This window comes from Calonectris borealis, chromosome 2 (genome assembly GCF_964195595.1).
Source record: "Calonectris borealis chromosome 2, bCalBor7.hap1.2, whole genome shotgun sequence".
Taxonomy (NCBI): domain Eukaryota; kingdom Metazoa; phylum Chordata; class Aves; order Procellariiformes; family Procellariidae; genus Calonectris; species Calonectris borealis.
In genome coordinates, this window is record NC_134313.1 from 154856613 (window position 1) to 154876865 (window position 20253).

General features: G+C 37.7%; 1 protein-coding gene across 3 annotated transcripts in view; it reads left to right on the forward strand.

The window, feature by feature from the left end:
• The window catches only part of ZEB1 (zinc finger E-box binding homeobox 1), a 138798-nt gene that overhangs the window by 104938 nt on the left and 13607 nt on the right, over window positions 1-20253 (forward strand). For 2 of the 3 annotated variants that reach the window (XM_075144023.1, XM_075144025.1), the window contains exons 2-5: window positions 5439-5639; window positions 10886-10948; window positions 12549-12710; window positions 15826-16028. In XM_075144023.1, coding sequence (XP_075000124.1) covers window positions 5439-5639; window positions 10886-10948; window positions 12549-12710; window positions 15826-16028 — 629 coding nt within the window. The remainder of the gene's footprint in view (window positions 1-5438; window positions 5640-10885; window positions 10949-12548; window positions 12711-15825; window positions 16029-20253) is intronic. The other variant, XM_075144024.1, reaches the window with a different exon arrangement.

Sequence of the window (20253 nt, forward strand, 5' to 3'; positions counted from 1 at the left end):
TGGTGTTCGCCTTAAGTTTTCTGGGTACATTAGTTTAAATCAGGGAACTAAAGATTCTTTTGCTTTTAAATACCATGTTTGAATTTGACTAGACATATATATTGTGGTTTCCTAGCTGTATTCAACCAGCCAAATAATATATTTCTCTGTTTTAACTCTTTAATTGCTAATTCCATTTGAACAGATTTCTTTTTTAATTAGAATTGTGCAACATCATACATCATCTCTGCATTTAGGACAGTAAAAATCCAGAAAGCAAAGCTCATTTTCTGCAATTCGTTTTGCAGTCATTTACTCTTAGAGCAATGAAAGGTTCAACTACAGATACTCGTTTATTCTTTAAGAATCAGGATACTGTAGCAAGAAAGTGATCAACAGGAAAAGAAGTAATTATGGTTCATAAGATGTATTTTTCATGTATTGTTTTTTAATGAATATTTCATCTTTATTTCAGAAGATATATAGTAATGATATAAAAAATTATTTTTATTGAATCTATTTAGTCTTCAGTGTCATTTGTAATACATATGTTGAAAATGAGGCCTTCTCTATTCATCTGTGAAAGTAAAGCTGAAATTAATAATGAAACTGTTTAATATAATAATGTACATTTTTATGCTAAGGTTACATACTATACGGCGGACAGAATAGGCCCGTATGTCTGTTACACGTCGTATGTGCTTGTCTGGTGACCTGTTTTCAGAGGCTTACAGCCATGGTTCATGCTCTGAGTCAGACTTAGCTTTTACAGTTGAAGATAAGATTCCTTTCAGTGGTCTGCTGCTTCTCCCCTGCTGCTGGTGGCCGTCCCTGGAGCGGTGGTGGCCAAGGGTGACGTAACCTCTCTATCCGTCCTTGCTTTTCACAGAGCAGTGTCGCATCGTGGAGACATTGATTGCTGTTTGTGCCAGTTTTCTGTGATCCAGGCTGAATTATTTTGTTTAGGTAGTCGCCTCTTTTAAATGACATTAACTAGAAGTAAATATTAGTGAAGTTTGAAATATTTGTAGTTACTTCATTGGAAAGCTGTAACTGTTCTTCTAAGCAAGGTTTTATATGTGTTTATTATTTTCTGCATGGAATATTTGGCCAAATTAGAAGCCCCTTGCAATCATCCTTTATATATATTCAATTGAATTTCTTTCAGAGGTTGTAAGCAGTAGTCTCTACATATTGCTTTTATATTGAGGATATTTCAATCTCTATCCAAAAAGGTTTAAGTAAATTTATTCCTCCCAACTTCAGCAGTTACTGTGGTGCCAGGCATCAAGTGAGGCTCGTGAGCTTGTTGTCCTCTTCTTTCAGTGGTGGCTATTCTGAGGAAACACCAAGGACAAGAGGAGAAAACACCCAAAATGATGTGCAGATAGGGAAGGTCTAAATTTGGCTCTAGGATTGAACTGGAGAAGGGAGAGGGGGAGGACGGTTACCCCTGGAGTTGGATGCTGGGTGCCGTAATTCCAGGATTTCTTTAATGTCTTCAAAGAACGGTGAAACACGTAGCCAAAACATGTCTGAAGCAAATGAAGACAGCAGCCTGCTACTACCGCCCCTTAGTTCGTAGGGCACCAGGAGCAGATCTGCATTGCTAAAGCTAAGCTTTGCAGCCATGCAGGCATCAGTATGGTACCATGTAATGGAATTTTAATTTTAATTAGCTAAAAATACAGTAAATTACAGGGTTTGATTGTTTTTTAATCATCGTTTCTATTAAAGAATATTAATACATTCTTTGAAATCAAACACTTGACTTTGAAAGTCAAGTATTCAAAAAAAGTTCGAAAATATCAGAATGAAGATTGTTCAAACTATTTCAATTTGTTCCTTGCATGTATGCCTAACGATAAGATCTTTAATTATGTGATCACGTAATTTTTTCACAGGAGGAATGGTGCCCAGAGAATGAATCAGGGGTGTTTATTAAAGGAAGCTGTTGCCTCCAGAACCATTACCTTAATTGCTGGAAAGCATAGTAATTTAAGTAGAGGGCTGTAGAAATCAGAAGCGCGCTCTCTAAGGCATTTCAAAGCTCCACTGAAAGACTGGATTTTATTTTCTCTCTTTCAAGGAGGTTTTTGCGATTCTGGAAGGTCAGTTATTTTGGAGGTGATCTCTGTGTTTCTAGTTGCTGTGGCACGCAGGCTGAGGTACCTGGGCTCTGAGCACAGCTGCATTTGGAATGAACACAAGTGTGCTTTGAATCTATAAAATGCTGTAAAAATGCAAAGTCCTCTGAAAAGTAAGGCCTGAAATGCCTTACACTGACGTGGCAGCGCCAGGATTGCTGAGAGAATCCTCTGGTTTTTAAGTAGCCAATTTCTTCTCTGTAAAATGGAGATTTTTACTCCCCACTACAGTTCAGTTAATTGTATGTTTTGAAGCATTCCTGCTGAATGCCACGTAGGGAAATTATATATAATATATAATCATATAATTATATAATATATAGTTATAATATATTGTATATAAATATATATAACATATAATACCTTATAAAATATATGATATATAAATTATCATGAGGAATCCCATTTTGGCTAACATCCTATAAGTGAGGCTTTGGGAACACTGCTGGCTGATGGGGATAAAAAGAATGAGCAATCACTTTGCAGTCTGAAAAAATGAGGCAAAATCCTACAACTACGCAGTTCACTCCATAAAACTGAGCGTTCCCTGCGTAGTTGCCATCACTGCACTAGATGAGGCAAGGATCCAGTAGAGGGAAAACAGCATGTAATCATTTAGTTAGAGTTGTGTATAGATATAGGGACATTTCCGTCATTTTAAGTGCTCGACTTTCTGCTGCGTTTGGTGTGTGGGTTGCCTGGCAATCCCAAATGTGCCGAGCCCTTTTAGATGCAGGTTTGGCAGTTTATTTCCCCCAGAGCTCTTCGTAAAAGGAAAACAGGAATGTTAGAGCCAGATGTCTTGCTAATTTTATTGTCTTGCCTTGTTGACAACTGATCTTTGGTGGAAGGAACTGAAATCCCAAAAACCATTTGTTCCTCGCTTTTTATGGAGAAGGAGGAGTTTTTAAGTTTTGCGGAGTTAGCACATGAGTGAGTGTAGTGAGAATGTATGAAAATGTTTCAAGGTAAATAGAGCCATAATGAATAGGTAATATTTAAAATCAAAAAATATATGATGAGGAAAAAAAGAGATGTTTTTTCTCCGTAAGTGTAATTCTTCAGGACAAACTTTCTGATTATATTTTTGTTTTCCATAAAAAACACTCTAAATCTAATATGAGGGATTCCACTTAATTTCCCAAACTAAACAGAAAATTTATTTTTAAAAAATCAAGTATTCATTATCTACATTACTGAAATCTGAACTTATGCCTATAAATTTTGATCCCTGCTCTTATTGATCTTTGCATCTGGCAAAAGTAAATACGTTTGTGTTTTATATTAATGATCCTCTATATCTAAGCATCACAGTAAAACCCAATTAAGACAACAGGGTAAAATAATTTCTCCACTTCCTCCTGGTTTATGTCTGTTCTTACACTTTTTTAAAAGATGCATTTACCATTTCTCAGGCAAATAAATTCATAAATGTTCTTCTGCTTTGGTGAGGGAATACATATATGTCTTCTCTTTCACACAACGTTACAGCATCTCTTACAGTACCTATTTTATTTTGCAAAATCATGTACAGAATATAAAGTGAATATCAATTTATCGATTGAAATGGACCAGATACTAATATTTAGCAATTTGCCTAAATTTGTTGTCTTAGAAGAGGTCAATACCATGAATAGTGGAGCGTTACTACATTTTTTCAAATAACACTATGTGTATAAAATATGGAAACATGGAATGATTGTTTTAAATTCAGAAGACTCTTTTGTCATGCTTATGCATGTTTTAGATTTTTTCTCCTGAATTGAAGGAAATGAGATAGTAGCCTGTCAGTTCAAAATGTTACTCACTTTCCCTGCTTAAATGCATTTTTAAATGACTAGAAGATCTACTTTAAAAAAAAAAGTTAACTTCAGAAGAGCAGGAGTCTATTTATCTGCCATAATAGGCAAGATTCCACATGAAAGAATCAATCTGGCGTCTTGTGTGCTTACAGTGACAGGATGCAGGTATCATAAAGTAGCATGATTATGTGCCTCCCAGGTATGAATCTGATAACCACTGAAGGAGTACTGCAGCCAAGACAAGTCTTGTTAGTTTATTCATTGATAAATTTATTCTCTTTCTTAAACTATATTTTGAAGTATTTCAGTAAGAAGTTCACACTTGGCAGTGAAGAAGTAATACACATATAGATATAAATGTTTAATAGTTTAACTTCAGTGTGAGTAACAAGACAATTCAACAGATTGTGAAAGTAATTTTTTTCTTAATACATAATCCTTACAGTTTAAATTGAAATGGCCATAACTGATCTTTTGTGCTTACAATGAAGACTATTTTAATAATAATCTGCTCCCATATGACAGAAACATATATATCGTCATGTAATCCTTTGTCCACAAGACTCTCACAATATCTTCTCCAGGCTGAAAAAGTAGAGTTATTACCTTTTAATGGTAGCTGGGGAAAATGTTATGTGAGATTTCCTTTCTAAGTCACTTCTGAGATTTTTCCTTTCACATTCATCCCGCTGAGTCTTTAGTGTGATCTTTGGGTGTAACTACAAGAGCATTTTAGCTTGGATCAGGAGCACTTTAGCCCTTCCGAATCAAATCTCCTTATTGTTCCCATTTATTGCTCTTCGATTCACATACCCAGAGCATGGGGGTGGCATCAGTTACAGGAGGAGCCAGCGAGCAGATGGACTGGGTGAGCACAGCTAGCGTGCGTGCAGACAGGGGCTTGCTCCGTGGGAGCAGACGAGAGCGACTGAGCTACCCTCTCTGGAGTTCGCTCAGCCTGGGGTCGCTTGGTCTTCGGAGGCAGTCGTTTCCCTACAGTTTTATTCCTTCTGTACCCCACTGATTGCTATATACATACAGCCTATCCTCATTATACACGTCTGTCTGGGACAAAATGTTGTTTATCAATATTAAGTGTTTCACAGTCTATTGACCAGGCCATAATATTCTTAAAGGAAACATACAGTAATGCTGGAATCCAGATTGGAGTGATCCAGTTGGAAGCCTGATGTTTCAGTGTGGCCCAGAAGACAACTCTGGAGTTGCCTGCTGCCTTTTCTTGTGCACGCTGGCTGCGCAGAAGTGAGAGGTATCGTGGTTCCTAGCAGTGGTGGAAGCTCAGCAGCTGCCAAATGTCTCCTTGTGTGCTGCCGTTACGTCCAAGTTGCTCACAGGCCACTGCCATCCCCATGTGGAAAGAAGAAATAGTAATGTGACTCCATAGAGATGCCCCAGATATAGCATCTGGCCACAGTACTGAAAGCTTTGGACCTCCATGCTGTAAATTAAGAGTATATTGATCAGTATTCTGCTTTTTGTCTGTCCGCAGTCACCAATTATAATAACGTGGTAGAAGCAAACTCAGATTCAGATGATGAAGATAAATTGCATATAGTGGAAGAAGAAAGTGTAACTGATGCAGCAGACTGTGATGCTAGTGTGCCAGAAGATGACTTGCCAACAGACCATACAGTATTACCAGAAAACAGTGAAAGAGAAGGGAGTACAAACAGTTGCTGGGAAGATGAAGGTATGTTCTTTTTCACTGATGATGCTGTGTAGAGAAAGGTTTCTAAAACGAAGATTCGATAGAACTTTTATTGGTCACTTTGTTACTGAAATAACATGTAATATTCACAATCAAAAAAGAGGTTTTCTAACGCATTTATTGCAATTTATTTAATATTTGAGGCATTCATTCCATTGGCATTGTTAAACAGGAGCTTCAAATCTGTAGATGCAGCATTCTCGAGGGTGATCAGAGACTAGTTACTTGCTTTTACAAGTCTTGCTTTTACAAGTCTTTTTGCGTGGCAGGACTCTGCCATAGCTCCTGGTAAGGTTCAGGGTTTGCTCAGCTTGGGGAGTAAGCAGTAAGCCAAAAACATGAAACAAAATAATATTCAGATGTAAATTTCTCCCTGTGAGCTGCTTCTGCCATTTTCCTGGTAAAATATCGCCAGAAAAAATAATTTTTAGGTTATTAGTTTTAGAATTCGCTGTCTTACTCATAATGAATCTGTATTTTGAAAACACTGGAAGGAGGTAAATGTTGTACATATTATGCAGCAGCTTTAGAAGCTGAAAATTTGAAGCAATCAGGAAATGGGCCTTTTTTACTGTGGAATCAGATACTGAGTTTCATAATATCACACAGCATGCTTACATGTGAGCCAAATTGGAATAAATGCATAAATTAGTGGAATTTATTGCGGAATTTGGCCTTAATCCTCTGAAAGGTACAGAATATTTTCCCGCATATCCCTGTTTGTGTCTGAACTCCAGCCGCAATTCTTTAGCATCTACCTTGTTAAAACTGGTGGTTTAAGACAAATTGCATGACCTCACATCTAAATAAACGGCAAGCAGTCATATGGTCCCTAACTGCAATCCAGCTGAGAGGGAGCAGCTGAGAGTTCAAAGAATAGCATCAACTCAGCCTGTTTTTACATAGCTGCTATTGCCAAGCTATGCTGTGCAGGGAAATGAGTATTTTGGAGCTAAATTATTAGATAGGTAATTTTCTTAGTTCTCCTGTAAGATCTTTGCTCTACTGCAGGCTATATCTATCAGGAATTGCAGTTACATAAAAATGGGCTGTGTGTAGACTATTTCTTGAACCCTTCAAGCATAGGTGTAGGAAAACTGAAATAGGGAGTGAAGAAGAGCACTAGCTCACAGAGGTGCTGGGTCAAGACCCTTTGGACTGAATGTTTCCTGGAGATGTACCTACAAGTAGTCATGACACAGCGTCTTGCCTCGGACAACCTTCTGAGGTTGTTCAGAGCTCTAGACATGTGATGGCATGTTTTTTGACTCCTTATTTCAAATGCACCATTTTTAACCTTTTAAAATTTGTTTGCTAAAATGAAACATTTGAACCAAATTCTACTTTGTGGAATCACAATGTAGGCAATGTTTTCTCTGCCTTGGTCATTGCTGACGAAGACAGGCTTTCATCAGTGTTTAGACAGACAAAAGATTAAACAATACAGGCTTGCTCAAACTACCATAAATTTCTTCTGTAAAAATTATGTATTCTGAAGCCTCTTTTGTAGCAGTCTGGAAGATTTTTTAAATAAATTGTTTGAACTTCTGGTGATGACTACATGAGAAAAATGAAGGCTACATTAGGTTTTATGGAGCTTTGATTTGCTATGGTAAAGTACTATTTACTTTTTTATAGCTTTCCTAGAAGGAAAAGTGTGAGCTGAAAATCGTATCATCAGTCTTGGTTGCACATTAGAAATCTGAAGAGAGAGGTATTGAATACATGATCTCTCTCATGGTAAGGTACTGGGGTAGGTGTCTGTGCAACACTAATACCATCCTCCGGACTGGTGATTATTTTTAGAAAACATACACTACAGCAGTTTTAGTAAGTTGTGTTTCATCAGTAAAGTAGTACTGAAAGTTCCTGGGTTTAGCTGAACTTGACAGAATGAGTTTTTTACATATTTATTCTGTTCACGAATGCCCAAGAATAGAAACAACACACGTAACATTTCTTTATCAGTTTAGTTTCCTTCCGTTTCCAGTCATTCTAACTGAATTTCTAAAAGACCTTCGGAACAGGTGTTTTAAATATAAGGTGTGTATCTCAAGAGGTTTAACTGAAACAGTCATACAGGTTTGTAAAAGAGAACCACGTGTATCCTGCACAAGTTGTTGGCAGTGTGCCAGCATTCATGTGTGCAATGATTCTGTAAGATGATTTTTTTTTTTGCTTTAGTTTAAAGTAAAACCTGCGCTACAATTAAAAAAAAAAAGCAAAAGTTAAACTTATTGACTTATTATATTAATACACTTAAAAAGCATTATTATGTATTGTAAGTATTTAGCAAATCTAGAGATCTCAGACCTGAAACTAAGATATCTTTGAAAAATTGAAAATTTAAAAAAATTGTCCAGACCTTGAAATAACCTTTAAAAATTAATGAAAATTATGTTTTATGTTTAAGCTCTTCCTGGAACTCAAAAATTCCTTTAACTCATAAAATTTTAGGTAGAGCCTATGTGCTGTAAGATGGATTGTGTTCTTTCTTTCAGTGTGGTGGGTGGCTGAGGAAGGTTGCTGCGCTATTTTGTATTAACTTCATTTGGGAGGAAGGCTAAAAAAGTGTGGCATCTTTTTGATCAAGTTTTTACTCACAGAAGCAAACAACCAGGCAATACTGTGAGCTGTAAATAGTGCTTGCTACATGCATATCAGAAAATTAGCTCTAATGAATTTAAATTAGAAACTTTTGATGGGCTTTGGAATTTATTCCCTTCTCTGAAGGTAAGACTGCAGTGGAAATTTCAGTGAAGTTTGTCTTTCTACCTACAACCAAAATTTCCGTTTTGCTAGTGGTGTAAGTTTGATCAGTTATCTTACCCATGCAGAGATCTTTACAGTCAGCCTATGACACAGTGATTGTGTCATGCATCTTTGCTGCTAGTACACACTGTTGCCTGTGATCTGAAAATCATTAGCAGTTAACTCTAGGAAGTTCCACCGTATCTCTAAGCAGCTGCTCATAAGCAATGATGAGACAGAAATCCAAGAACATGTTTTACAATTATCGAGCATGTCCAGATGTAATGCCAGGATGGGTATTCATGCCCTAGGTATTATTCATGGAGACCTGTATTTAAGCGGTCTTCAGCAGGTAGCTCAAATTTCTTCTGGAATTCAGAGCTGTGACTTCTACTTGGTGGAACAGTGTCTTAAGATCTTTTCCCCCATCATCACATCCCTTTCCATTGCTTCCCAGCAGCTGTATTTGCAGCGTGGTAATCGGGCTTCTGAGGGCAGAATTGCAAAGTTGCCTTCCTATGTGGACCATACTTAGCTATAAAGATGGAGCTTACTTTTTCAAATTATTAATTATTCCTACAGCACTAAGGAATATCACCCCCTGTGGAAAAGGGCTCCTCCTCTCCCCCTTATACCCCACTTTTAGATATTGGGAAGAGAGAGTACCAAACAGAAGTTATGATTATTAGAATTGAGAGGGTTTTTAAGTTCACTGAGATTAATCTATAATTCCACAAATTCCTTGACATGCACTTGGGAAGCATAGCTTTTATTTGTACTGAAGCCAATGGATTTGCTAGAGACATTATAATTTAAATTTCTGTGAGTAATAACTTACTGATACTCCCCGTCTTCCATAGAGCCTATTTCATAATGGAGAAAAATCACAAACCCATTTTAAAGAAAAATAGTGGGTTTGCATCATGATTGTTTTTAAGAAGTTAAATTTGGGATTTAAATATACATTGCGTGCAGTCATCCATCTTACAAATTCTGAACCAAGTCTGTGGTATCATGAGCCAAAAATATAATTCGTTCACAATCCAGTATTGACCAATAAAATACGGACTGTTTTGGGGTTTTTTTTAGACAGCAATTAAAATTAAAGTAAGATTTAAGAGTTACAGTTTCCTTTTAAGCGTATTTCTTGTTTGTGACTATCTGCAGATATTTTGGGTCTGTCGGATTTTATCAAAGTAGACAGAATCTTTTCCTTTGAGGAAGCTGGTATTATCTGAGAACTTAAAGTTCTCCTAGAATTTATCATCTTCCATATAAAGGAGAAATTGGCTTCTCCTGTAATTAAAAAGCTGGAATGTTCTGGGGTTTTGACTAGCCAAACCAAAGGATTTTTCCCTGCACTGAAGTAGAGTGAAGTAAGGTAAATAAAAGTATAACAATCGCCATTTCAGATCATGTGTGGTCTAACCTCCTGTATCATGTAAGAGTCTTTTTCTGCAGTGTAGCTCTGAAGCATCTAAGGTTTCCATAATAAAACTATGAAATAATGCTTTAATTTCACATATATTAGCATAGCATACTACTGATAAAGGAACAAAACAAGCAACATGGCTTTCCTATGCACTCCTGCCATAAGCCAGGTACTGACAGAAATGGCAGCAGAGGCCTTTCCAATGGGAACTTCCCAGTCCAGGCTACCCAACGAACGTGAATTAGGAACAACTTGGGCCGTTTATTGATTTGAACCAACAACCTGTAGTGAGTTAAAACTTCCATGCTGCTTCCTTGAACGCTGCAGCTCAGCAGGACCTGGTGGAGCTTCAGAGGCAGGTAGGCTCCACAGCGTTAGTTCTACGGACGTCTGGTATCTGCAAACTCGTACTGAATATTGGAATTGATAGGTGAAACATTTTTGTCATGCACAGTTGATCTGAAGTGGGGAGCATGTGTTTAAAATCCTTGTTTGTTTAAGCAATCGCAGCCTATAAGTGGTTTCTAGATGATTTACAAGAAAGAGAACGCATTAGGTAGCTGTTTGCAGACATTACCAGCAAATTATCAATCATTTCCGAAAACTGCTGATTGGAGAAAATAATGTAAACGTATTTGTTTTATGATACACTGGTTTCTGGAAATAATATTCCAGTGTATCAGATAGCTGCATTTGTAGGTAGGGTTATTGAAGTAACTGACTCTGTACTTGCTGGAGAAACACACTGTCCCTGTCTTTACCTCTCTTCAAATAAGGTTAGTGTTTAGTATTGCTTCCTTTTAAGATCTCGTTTCTTTAGCCATGGAATATCTTTCTGATTCAACTGATTACACACTGCTGAAATAATGTGCAATCCATATTTTTGAAAGAACATTGTGTTTCAATGCAGTTCTTCTAAACAATACAGAAATGGAAAAAATTGCTGAAGAAATAACAAATATATTAAGTCGTTGTGTGTGTGGCTTTTTTTTGTTTTTTTTTTTTTAAATATTCATTCTTCTTTTTGTGAAATGTACTGTTTCAGCTGGAAAAGAAACAAAGGAAATCCTGGGGCCTGAAGCTCAGACGGATGAAGTTGGATGTACAGGTATTTCTTTGTTAGTCTGAGTCCCTTATTCATAAAGTGCTATTGAATTTTGGCTAGGTGAGTATCCTTCTGAAATCTTTGAAATTCTCCCACCTCTCTTTATAAACTGCTTTGCTCTTCCACGCTAGAGGTCTTGAATTGTAAACAGTGTTTTAGCTGAGGAAGAATAGTCTGGGCTCCTTTCGGATGTGGTGGGTCCGGAGGTGTAGCTGACCAGTGGCACGGAGCAGTCCTCTCGCACCGGGGCTGACCGCAGCGCCGCTGCAGCACCGCGTCTCCGAAGAGCAAAACAAGGAATAGCGTAGTTGTATAGAACACAAGTACAGATCAATAGATAGTGTTTTAAACTAATAAGGAATATACCAAAATAAATGTAAGCTAATACTGTATCTTATTACCAACTTCTCTGTTTGTACTGATTATACAGAAGGCAAAATAAAATGTGTATTTCAGTTTCAGAACCAAACAAAAACAGATGCTTAAAACTTAACATATAGCCCAGCTTTTTAAAAGATTTTTATACCTTTTTTTTTCAATGCCCTTAACGCATAATAGGTAGTATTATCGGGATAAGCCTTATTTTAAAAAAAATTAAAAACCCTAAACATTGATATGTTTAAAACTGTAGGTTCACACATTCTTTTTAGTTACTATAAAGTCAGATCTCTCCAAACAAGTATGGAGAACTACATTATGTACTGCATTACAGACTATATGTGAGAGACTGCCTCATGTCATAAAAAGATTGTGTCAAATTATAAATTAAATATGTGGCTTCACACTGAGAGATGAGTCGTAAAACTTCTCCTTCCTATTAAAAATATACCTCACATTATTAATAGTGGAGGAGATTTGTCATGATTTAGTGTGCTGCAGGCAGAGCTCTCACAGAATGTTCCACCATGGTAAAAGTAAACTCTATGAACAATGTATTTAGGCAAATACTTGGTAGCAAATATTTATCATACAAACACGAAGTAAAATATTCAATTTATTATTTGTTAACTTTGAAATACAGTTTTTCGTTGATTATTTTCTTAAGTTTTAAACTGGAAAATGTTGAAGGATGTTAACTAGATCTGAAAGCTTTTTGATAGCCCTTTCCAACACCAGAGAACAAGCCACTCAAAGTTCAAGTTTGCTGCATTTCAACCCGCCAACTTGTTAGTCAGAGTTTAAATATCTTCTGGGCTTGCGCTAATGAACAGGTCTTAAATAACACTAAAAACTATGTCTTGAAGGCAACAAATTTACTTTTGCAAACATAGAAGCCAAGATGGTAAGCTGGCCTTCAAACTACAAGGGCTAAATCATAATTAATGTTGCATTTAAGATTTTTAGGGAAGTTGAGGGGAACAGCTAAATCTAAAATGATAAAAATGCACTGAGCTGAAGAGGCAAACTGTTTTTAGTCAAATTTTTAAATGTCATTATGCCACTGCATATTCCTGCATCTTAAAGGGCTTGACCTATACTAGTATTTGTAAAGAGTTTGAAATCCTTGGATAGAGGGTGATTTGGCGATGTGAATTACTGAATCTCATTTATGTTCTTTTTAAACTCTTCATTTCATGTCTGGTATCTTGTTTTTCACTCTTAGTAAAAGAAGATGAATGTGATTCTGATGCAGAAAATGAACAAAACCATGACCCTAATGTTGAAGAATTCCTTCAACAAGAAGATACAGCTGTTATCTACCCTGAAGCACCTGAGGAGGACCAGAGACAAGGCACACCAGAAGCTAGTGGTCAGGATGAAAATGGTAAATGCCACCAGTTCAGTTCTTAAGAAATAAATTGTACTACTTGACCCAAAAGTTCTGTTGTGTTTTAGAAGACAACAATGCATACACGTGTAACTTTGGGGGAAAAAAAATAAAATCTTGGCTAAATAATTATAAGAGGGTGGGATCATCATGCAAAAAACATTACTACTTGATTTTGTGAAACAAGACATGCACTGGGGTTCAGTTGTATGGGTACCTAAATGATAACCTCCAGTAACTGGAAATAAAAATTCAAGCTTTCATAGGTCCATTCAGTAGCATTATATTAAAGAACAGAACAAACATTAAATATAATGGGAGTGAAGCAAGATAGTGTGGTTTTATGTAATAATTACTTAGGAGGAGCTATAACGTGTTTCTTTTCTTTTTATATTTCTAAACAAAATGCCCAAAAAGATCTATTACATAGGTGTTCTTTTATTAAGTAGCCAGTCTATGACGGGCTTTTTTTTTTTTTCCTGAAAAGACAGCAGTGGAGAAAAAAGAAACATTGTTTATACAGAAATGTTTATGTGAAAAATTAATGATCTGTTGTTATTTTTAAATAGATGTCTTTTTTATCTAAGGAAGTTTCATGCTTAAGATGTTCTTCTGAGTGAGGTGAGAAGTCATATTTTGTTCATTTCTTCATCATGAAACACTGAAGGCATCTTCATCATGAAATATTGGAAAGCAAAACCTGTTCAGATTGGTTTTGCATTCTGCGCTGCTTTCTGAAGTGTTCACCTTTCATAACCTGTGACAACTGCAGTTTCAACCAGATTGTGTCCCTTTATTGGAGTATTTAAGATTTTTCAAAAGAAAGTAACATCCTACATAAAGGGTTAGGAGTCGTTTTGTTCCAGTTGTTTAAAAAAATGTACATAATTGAACAAAAAATGTCATTGTAGCTGTGTTACTGTACTGGAGTCTAAGGGAGAGCAGTGAAAGGGATAACGTTAACAATTTTGTTCTGCTCTTCCAGAGATTTTATGTTATTAGAGATTTTAGCAAAAAAAAAGTAAATTAAAATATTTGAGAAATTTAAACTGTGTACGTACCTATTTATAAATTTATAAATAGGACCTGAATTACTAATATTTTGTGGTTTACGTTACAAGTTTTGCAAAATTCAAGTGGGGTATATCTCAACAGTAACATCTTAAAAATTACAATTTAATTAATTTAAAATTTTAATTTGTGGTTGAAGTGGCACAGATTGTCAAGTTAGTTTTACAGCCTTGCAATATGACTTCCATGTAATCAATAAAAATACACATTTGTATTAGTAATTTAAATTGGACTTTTCCCAGTAAGTTCACAGAGAAATATTCTGAAAATCACAATGCTGAACAATAGTGTTCAGTTTTTCAATCATTTGGAACAGAAGATGCCAAAAATTTAGTGATATTTGCTAAAGATACATGCTTCTGAACTGGGGGACTGGACAAGAGAAGTGACAGAGAATTAGAGTCTTTAGTGGCTTTGGGAAACCATTGCCATTTTGCCATTTGCTCCAATGGAAACAATTTAAGTGAACGTGCTTCTGACATTCCCACTGAGTTGTATTTGTGCTGAGATGGAGTATTCTTTATGTCAGGTGAATTGAATTGTAGATGGGGGAAAAAATAGAATTGAAGGGAAGCATACCGTGTCTACATATGTGGGAACGGGTTCATTCTTGGACAACCCAGCTAATCCAGGAAAAGCAGAAAGGGGTAGAACAACACAAAAACCAGTGCAATAGGGGTGTTACCTTGCCTGTTACCATAACAAGTGTAAAAGAACCTATATGACAGAGAAGGTGGTGTTTTTTAGTAATAATGAAAACTTGTCTGACTCTTCCTTTTCCACTGTTGCAAGGACAATGGCACGTTCAGTAAAAATAAAGTCAGTAAATTCCACACAAACAGAACGAATTGCTACTTTATAGAGCATATAATCAATCTATGGTGATAACTGCTGGAAGAGGTCATGAAGATAAATAATTCAGAAGTACTTTCTAAAGTACTGGTTACTTTTATGAGTAGTAATAATGCTTACAGTTCTGCAACTTAAAATGACAATGTGTACAAATTTGCCCCCTGTGCTTCAGAGCATAAAATGATAATCAATAAAGACCTTCTGCTTTCCTCTCCTGCTCTCACTCAGCACAGCGGATAGGTGCATCCTTCCAAAATTTGCTTCCCATTTCCCTTGAAGCATGGAAGAGTAGCATGGTCATTGGAGGATACCACATCTTATAAATTGATAGTTTGATCAAATACAGCAAACCCTACATTTATTTAAACACACTTTTATCAATCTATAAGGAAAGATTTTTTCAATTCATTTTTCAAGCATAGAATAAGTTACTATATATGGGGGATAAATATATGCTGATAAGAGGAGATGGAGTTAAACTTTGTAAATGGTGACTTCTCAGAAATAGACTTGTGAAATTAATATTCAGCTTCAATCTGCTAGCAGGTACATATCTGTGTATAAAAATTATAAACCATATTTCAATTCTTTTTTTTCCAGTGATCTTTTTACTTATGATTCTGTGTTAGGTAAGGAGAAAGAAAAAATTATTCTCTGAAGCTTGCAAATATTCTTTATTCCTTAGGAACTGAAAACAAGATCACCATTAAATGTTTCAGTGATAGACTTAAATTAATTTCTAAACAGGATTTCAGGATTGCCTGTGATTGAGCTAACAGATCTACAAAGATTACTATATCTTAAACCATGTTTCACAATTTTCAGACCACTTTTTAATCAGAAATACACATGTAGAAGCTCTAGTGCTGTATTGGGAAGTCCAACAGACTTGCTGTGAGAGGTGTGGTTTTGGGTAATCATATTGTGCTGAGTCTCTCCAGTGTACACTGGGGCAACCGTACCACGCTGTAGTTAGTAACATAAGACCTGTGGAAAAAAATAAATTATCATTATTCCTTTTCTAAAACAGATGGAGCTTCTAGCAGCTGCATGTTTTCTTATATATATGTAAATATAAAGTATATATATGTATATGTAAATATATGTAAATGTAAAGTATATTTGTTGATGTTAATAAATGTTACATTTATTTAAATATGGTGTATTGTGTATTGTCTCTCCTGTGTAGGAACGCCCGATGCATTTTCCCAACTGCTTACTTGTCCATATTGTGATCGAGGGTACAAGCGTTTTACCTCTCTGAAGGAACACATTAAATATCGCCATGAAAAAAATGAAGATAACTTTAGTTGCTCCTTGTGCAGTTACACGTTTGCGTACAGAACGCAGCTCGACCGCCACATGACATCACACAAATCAGGAAGAGATCAAGTAAGTGGCATTTGAATTAAGGATTTATCCTCCTCTGTAACAACACTGTGATTTGTTACGTGAGCAAAAACGTACAGAGCAAGTAAGCTGTTCATATCAGATTATCTACACGCTGAAGTCACAATCCTGGAGCACACACTTAAACTTGCTGCCTTTTCTGTAGCTGTCAAAGGATTACATCTGAATTCCTGTGCTTTTATTTATCTAGGCTGGGTTTAAATTTTAGTTTTCAGAAGTGCTTTATTGCATTTATAGGTAATTACATTTTTCCTGTTCATTGTCTAACATTACATAAGAATTGTGATTCAGATTTAATCTCAAATCTTTAGTGAAACACCTACATTTTTCTTTCATAAATCCTAATGTTTGGCTAATTCAAAATTTCCGGTACCCATTTTTGCCCTGAAGAAACAAACCATTGTATTGAGTCATTTGCTTGAACTGTGAGATACCGTTTTTAAATACAATCCATGCTGTAAGACAATATACAAATAATTTGTGCCTAAAATATGTTTCAGTACTACATGAAGCAATAAAACAGGCTAAAGGTATTCTGAGCTTGTTTTCTGTGGTTCATGGGCTGTCCTGAGGGCGTGGTTCCTTGAAATGCCTTCCATGAGTTAGCCATCTCGTCACTATGGAAGGTCCTGAGATTCTGTTCCCCTCTCTCTCTTTTTCTTTTCTTCTTTTATCCCCTCAATTTCCTATTATCCATCCCCAATTACATGCTTCCATAGCTTATCAGAGGCACCCTGAGGCTCAGGAACCAACTGAAACTCCCTGAAGCAGTCAGGAATTGTCCAAGGAAAAAAGATACAGATTTTCCACCACCCGATTATAGAGAGAGGAGATGTTCCCTTCTGAGGACAGACTAAAAAGATTGATACTCTTCAGAGCGGAAACAGGAGAGAAACATCACAGAAAGATGCAGAACAGTGAATAGTGAAAAGAACGTAAAGGGAAAGGTACTTCAATATTTCTTGCAGCTCCAAACGAACAGAACTTTCATTAAACTGAAAGGTGGTAACACAGAGTAAAGGACGTGCTTTTTTACACATTGCATATTAACCTCTGTTCTACAAAGTATCACTAAGTCCAAGAAGGCTTTAACAGGCTTAAAAATTTATTATGCATTTTTATACCTGAGTGTTTCTATTCAGGTGTAAGTTAAATAGGAAAAATTGTTACAAGAAGTATCGGCCATCCTGCTGCAGGGATTTTACTGTCTCACAAGGTTTGGAATAACCTCACCAGGGTATTCTGACACGGCAGTTATTGTTTATTCAAATATATTTCCCATTAACAATTCATTTCTGTCTCGCTCTCTTGCTGGCTTGGCTTCCACTTTAAAGTTCTATCATCTTATATACCTCTTCTATTTCTAACTATAAAATCTATGAATGCTTTTTGTATAATGCTTTTTTGTGAGCTACCACATTTGTTTTCAATTTTTCCAGCTAGAAGCCTAAAAGCAAAAGAATAAAGTAGTTGAAAGGGCTAGAAGCCTTTCCCATATTTGCTTGAAGTTTGCATGAACAGAGAAAAAATACCAAGCAAGTAAACAATCTCAGAAGAATTGCCATGAAGGGAAACTTAAATTGTATTCCTGCAGATATATTTTAATGGGCTTATACTTTTGAAGGCACAACTGTATTTGATAAATGTTGTTACTATGAAGTATCTGGAATTCAGTATTACACCCATTTAAGTGTGGTCTTTCTCTAGAGACATAGCCAGAATCAAAACTACAATAGTTTAGATACTTGGTAAATTTGAAACATGTATTTGTTTATGTTACTGTCACTAAGTTGCCATGTCTTCAAAATTGGCTTCATGTGCATGTAAATGATTACATCATTTGTGTAATGGAAAATTAAAATTTTTTCATAGTAAAATATAGACCTCCTGGTTGTGGATCTTAAACAGCTGCATCTTCAAAATTTAATGACTTATTAGTGGAATCATCGAATCATAGAATGGCTTGGGTTGGGAGGGACCTTAAAGATCATCTAGTTCCAATCCCCCTGCCATAGGCAGGGACACCTTCCACTAGACCAGGTTGCTCAAAGCCCCATCCAACCTGGCCTTGAACACTTCCAGGGATAGGGCATCCAACTTCTCTGGGTAACGTGTTCCAGTGCCTCACCACCTTCGTAGTGAAGAATTTCTTCCTAATATCTAATCCAAATCTACCCTCTTTCAGTTTAAAGCCATTACCCCTTGTCCTATCACTACATGCGCTTGTAAAAAGTCCCTCTCCAGCTTTCATGTAGGCTTCCTTCAGGTACTGGAAGGCTGCTGTAAGGTCTTCCTGGAGCCTTCTCCTCTCCAGGCTGAACAATCCCCAACTCTCTCAGCCTGTCTTCATAGGAGAGGTGCTCCAGTCCTCTGATCATCTTCGTGGTCCTCCTCTGGACTTGCTCCAACAGGTCCATGCCCTTCTTATGTTGGGGGCCCCAGAGCTGAATGCAATACATTGGGGTCTCACAAGAGCAGAGTAGAGGGGGACAATCACCTCCCTCGACCTGCTGGCCACGCTTCTTTTGATGCAGCCCAGGATACGGTTGGCTTCCTGGGCTGCAGGCACACATTGCTGGGTCACGTTGAGCTTCTCATCAACCAACACCCCCAAGTCCTTCTCCTCAGGGCTGCTCTCAATCCATTCTCTGCCCAGCCTGTATTTGTGCTTGGAATTGCCCCAACCCATGTGCAGGACCTTGCATTTGGCCTTGTTGAACTTTATAAGGTTTGCAGGGGCGCACCTCTCAAGCCTGTCAAGGTCCCTCTGGATGGCATCCCTTCCCTCCAGCATGTCGACCGCACCACACAGCTTGGTGTCACCAGTAAACTTGCTGAGGCTGCACTCAATCCCACTGTCCATGCCCCCGACAAAGATGTTAAACAGCGCCAGTCCCAATATCGACCCCTGAGGAACACCATTCATCAGTGGTCTCCACTTGGACATCGAGCTGTTGACTGCAACTCTTTGAGTGCGACCATCCAGCCAATTCCTTATCCACCAAGTGGTCCATCTGTCAGATCCATGTCTCTCCAATTTAGAGACAAGGATGTCATGCAGGACAGTGTCAAATGCTTCGCACAAGTCCAGATAGATGACATCAGTTGCTCTTCCCTTATTCATCAACACTGTAACCCCATCGTAGAAAGCCACCAAATTTGTCAGGCACGATTTGCCATTAGTGAAGCCATGTTGGCTGTCACCAATCATCTCGTTATTTTCCATGTGCCTTAGCATAGTTTCCAGGAGGATCTGCTCCATGATCTTACCAGGCACAGAGGTGAGACTGACTGGCCTGTAGTTCCCCGGGTCTCCCTTTTTTCCCCTTTTTTAAAATGAGGATTATGTTTCCCCTTTTCCAGTCAGTGAGAAATTCACTGGAGTGCCACGACTTCTCAAATATGATGGGTGGTGGCTTAGCAACTTCACCTGCCAGTTCCCTCAGGACCCGTGGATGCATCTCGTCAAGTCTCATGGACTTGCCACCTTCAGGTTCTTTAGATGGTCTCGAACCTGATCTCCTACAGTGGGAGGTTCTTCATTCTCCCAGTCCCTGCCTTTGCCTTCTGCGACTTGGGCGGTGTGGCTTGAGACTTGCCAGTGAAGATTGAGGCAAAAAAGTCGTTGAGTACCTCAGCCTTCTCCATACCCCAGGTAACTAGGTCTCCCGTTTCCTTCCGGAGAGGGCCCACATTTTCCCTAGTTTTCCTTTTATCACTGACGTACCTTTAGAAGCTTTTCTTGTTGCCCTTGACGTCCCTGGCCAGATTTAATTCTATCAGGGCTTTAGCTTTCCTAGCCTGATCCCTGGCCACTTGGACAATTTCTCTGTATTCCTCGCAGGCTACCTGTCCTTGCTTCCACCCTCTGTAGGCTTCCTTTTTGTGTTTGAGTTTGTCCAGGACAAAGTTTGTCCTTCTTGTTTATCCATGCAGACCTCCTGGCGTTTTTGCCTGACTTCCTCTTTGTTAGGATGCATCACTCCTGAGCTTGAAGGAGGTGATCCTTGAATATTAACCAGCTTTCTTGGGCCCCTCTTCCCTCCAGGGCTTTATCCCATGGTACTTTACCACGCAGATCCCTGAAGATGCCAAAGTCTGCTCTCCTGAAGTCCAGGGTAATGAGCTTGCTGTGCGCCCTCCTCGGTGTCCTAAGGATCTTGAACTCCACCATTCCATGGTCACTGCAGCCAAGGCTGCCCTTGAA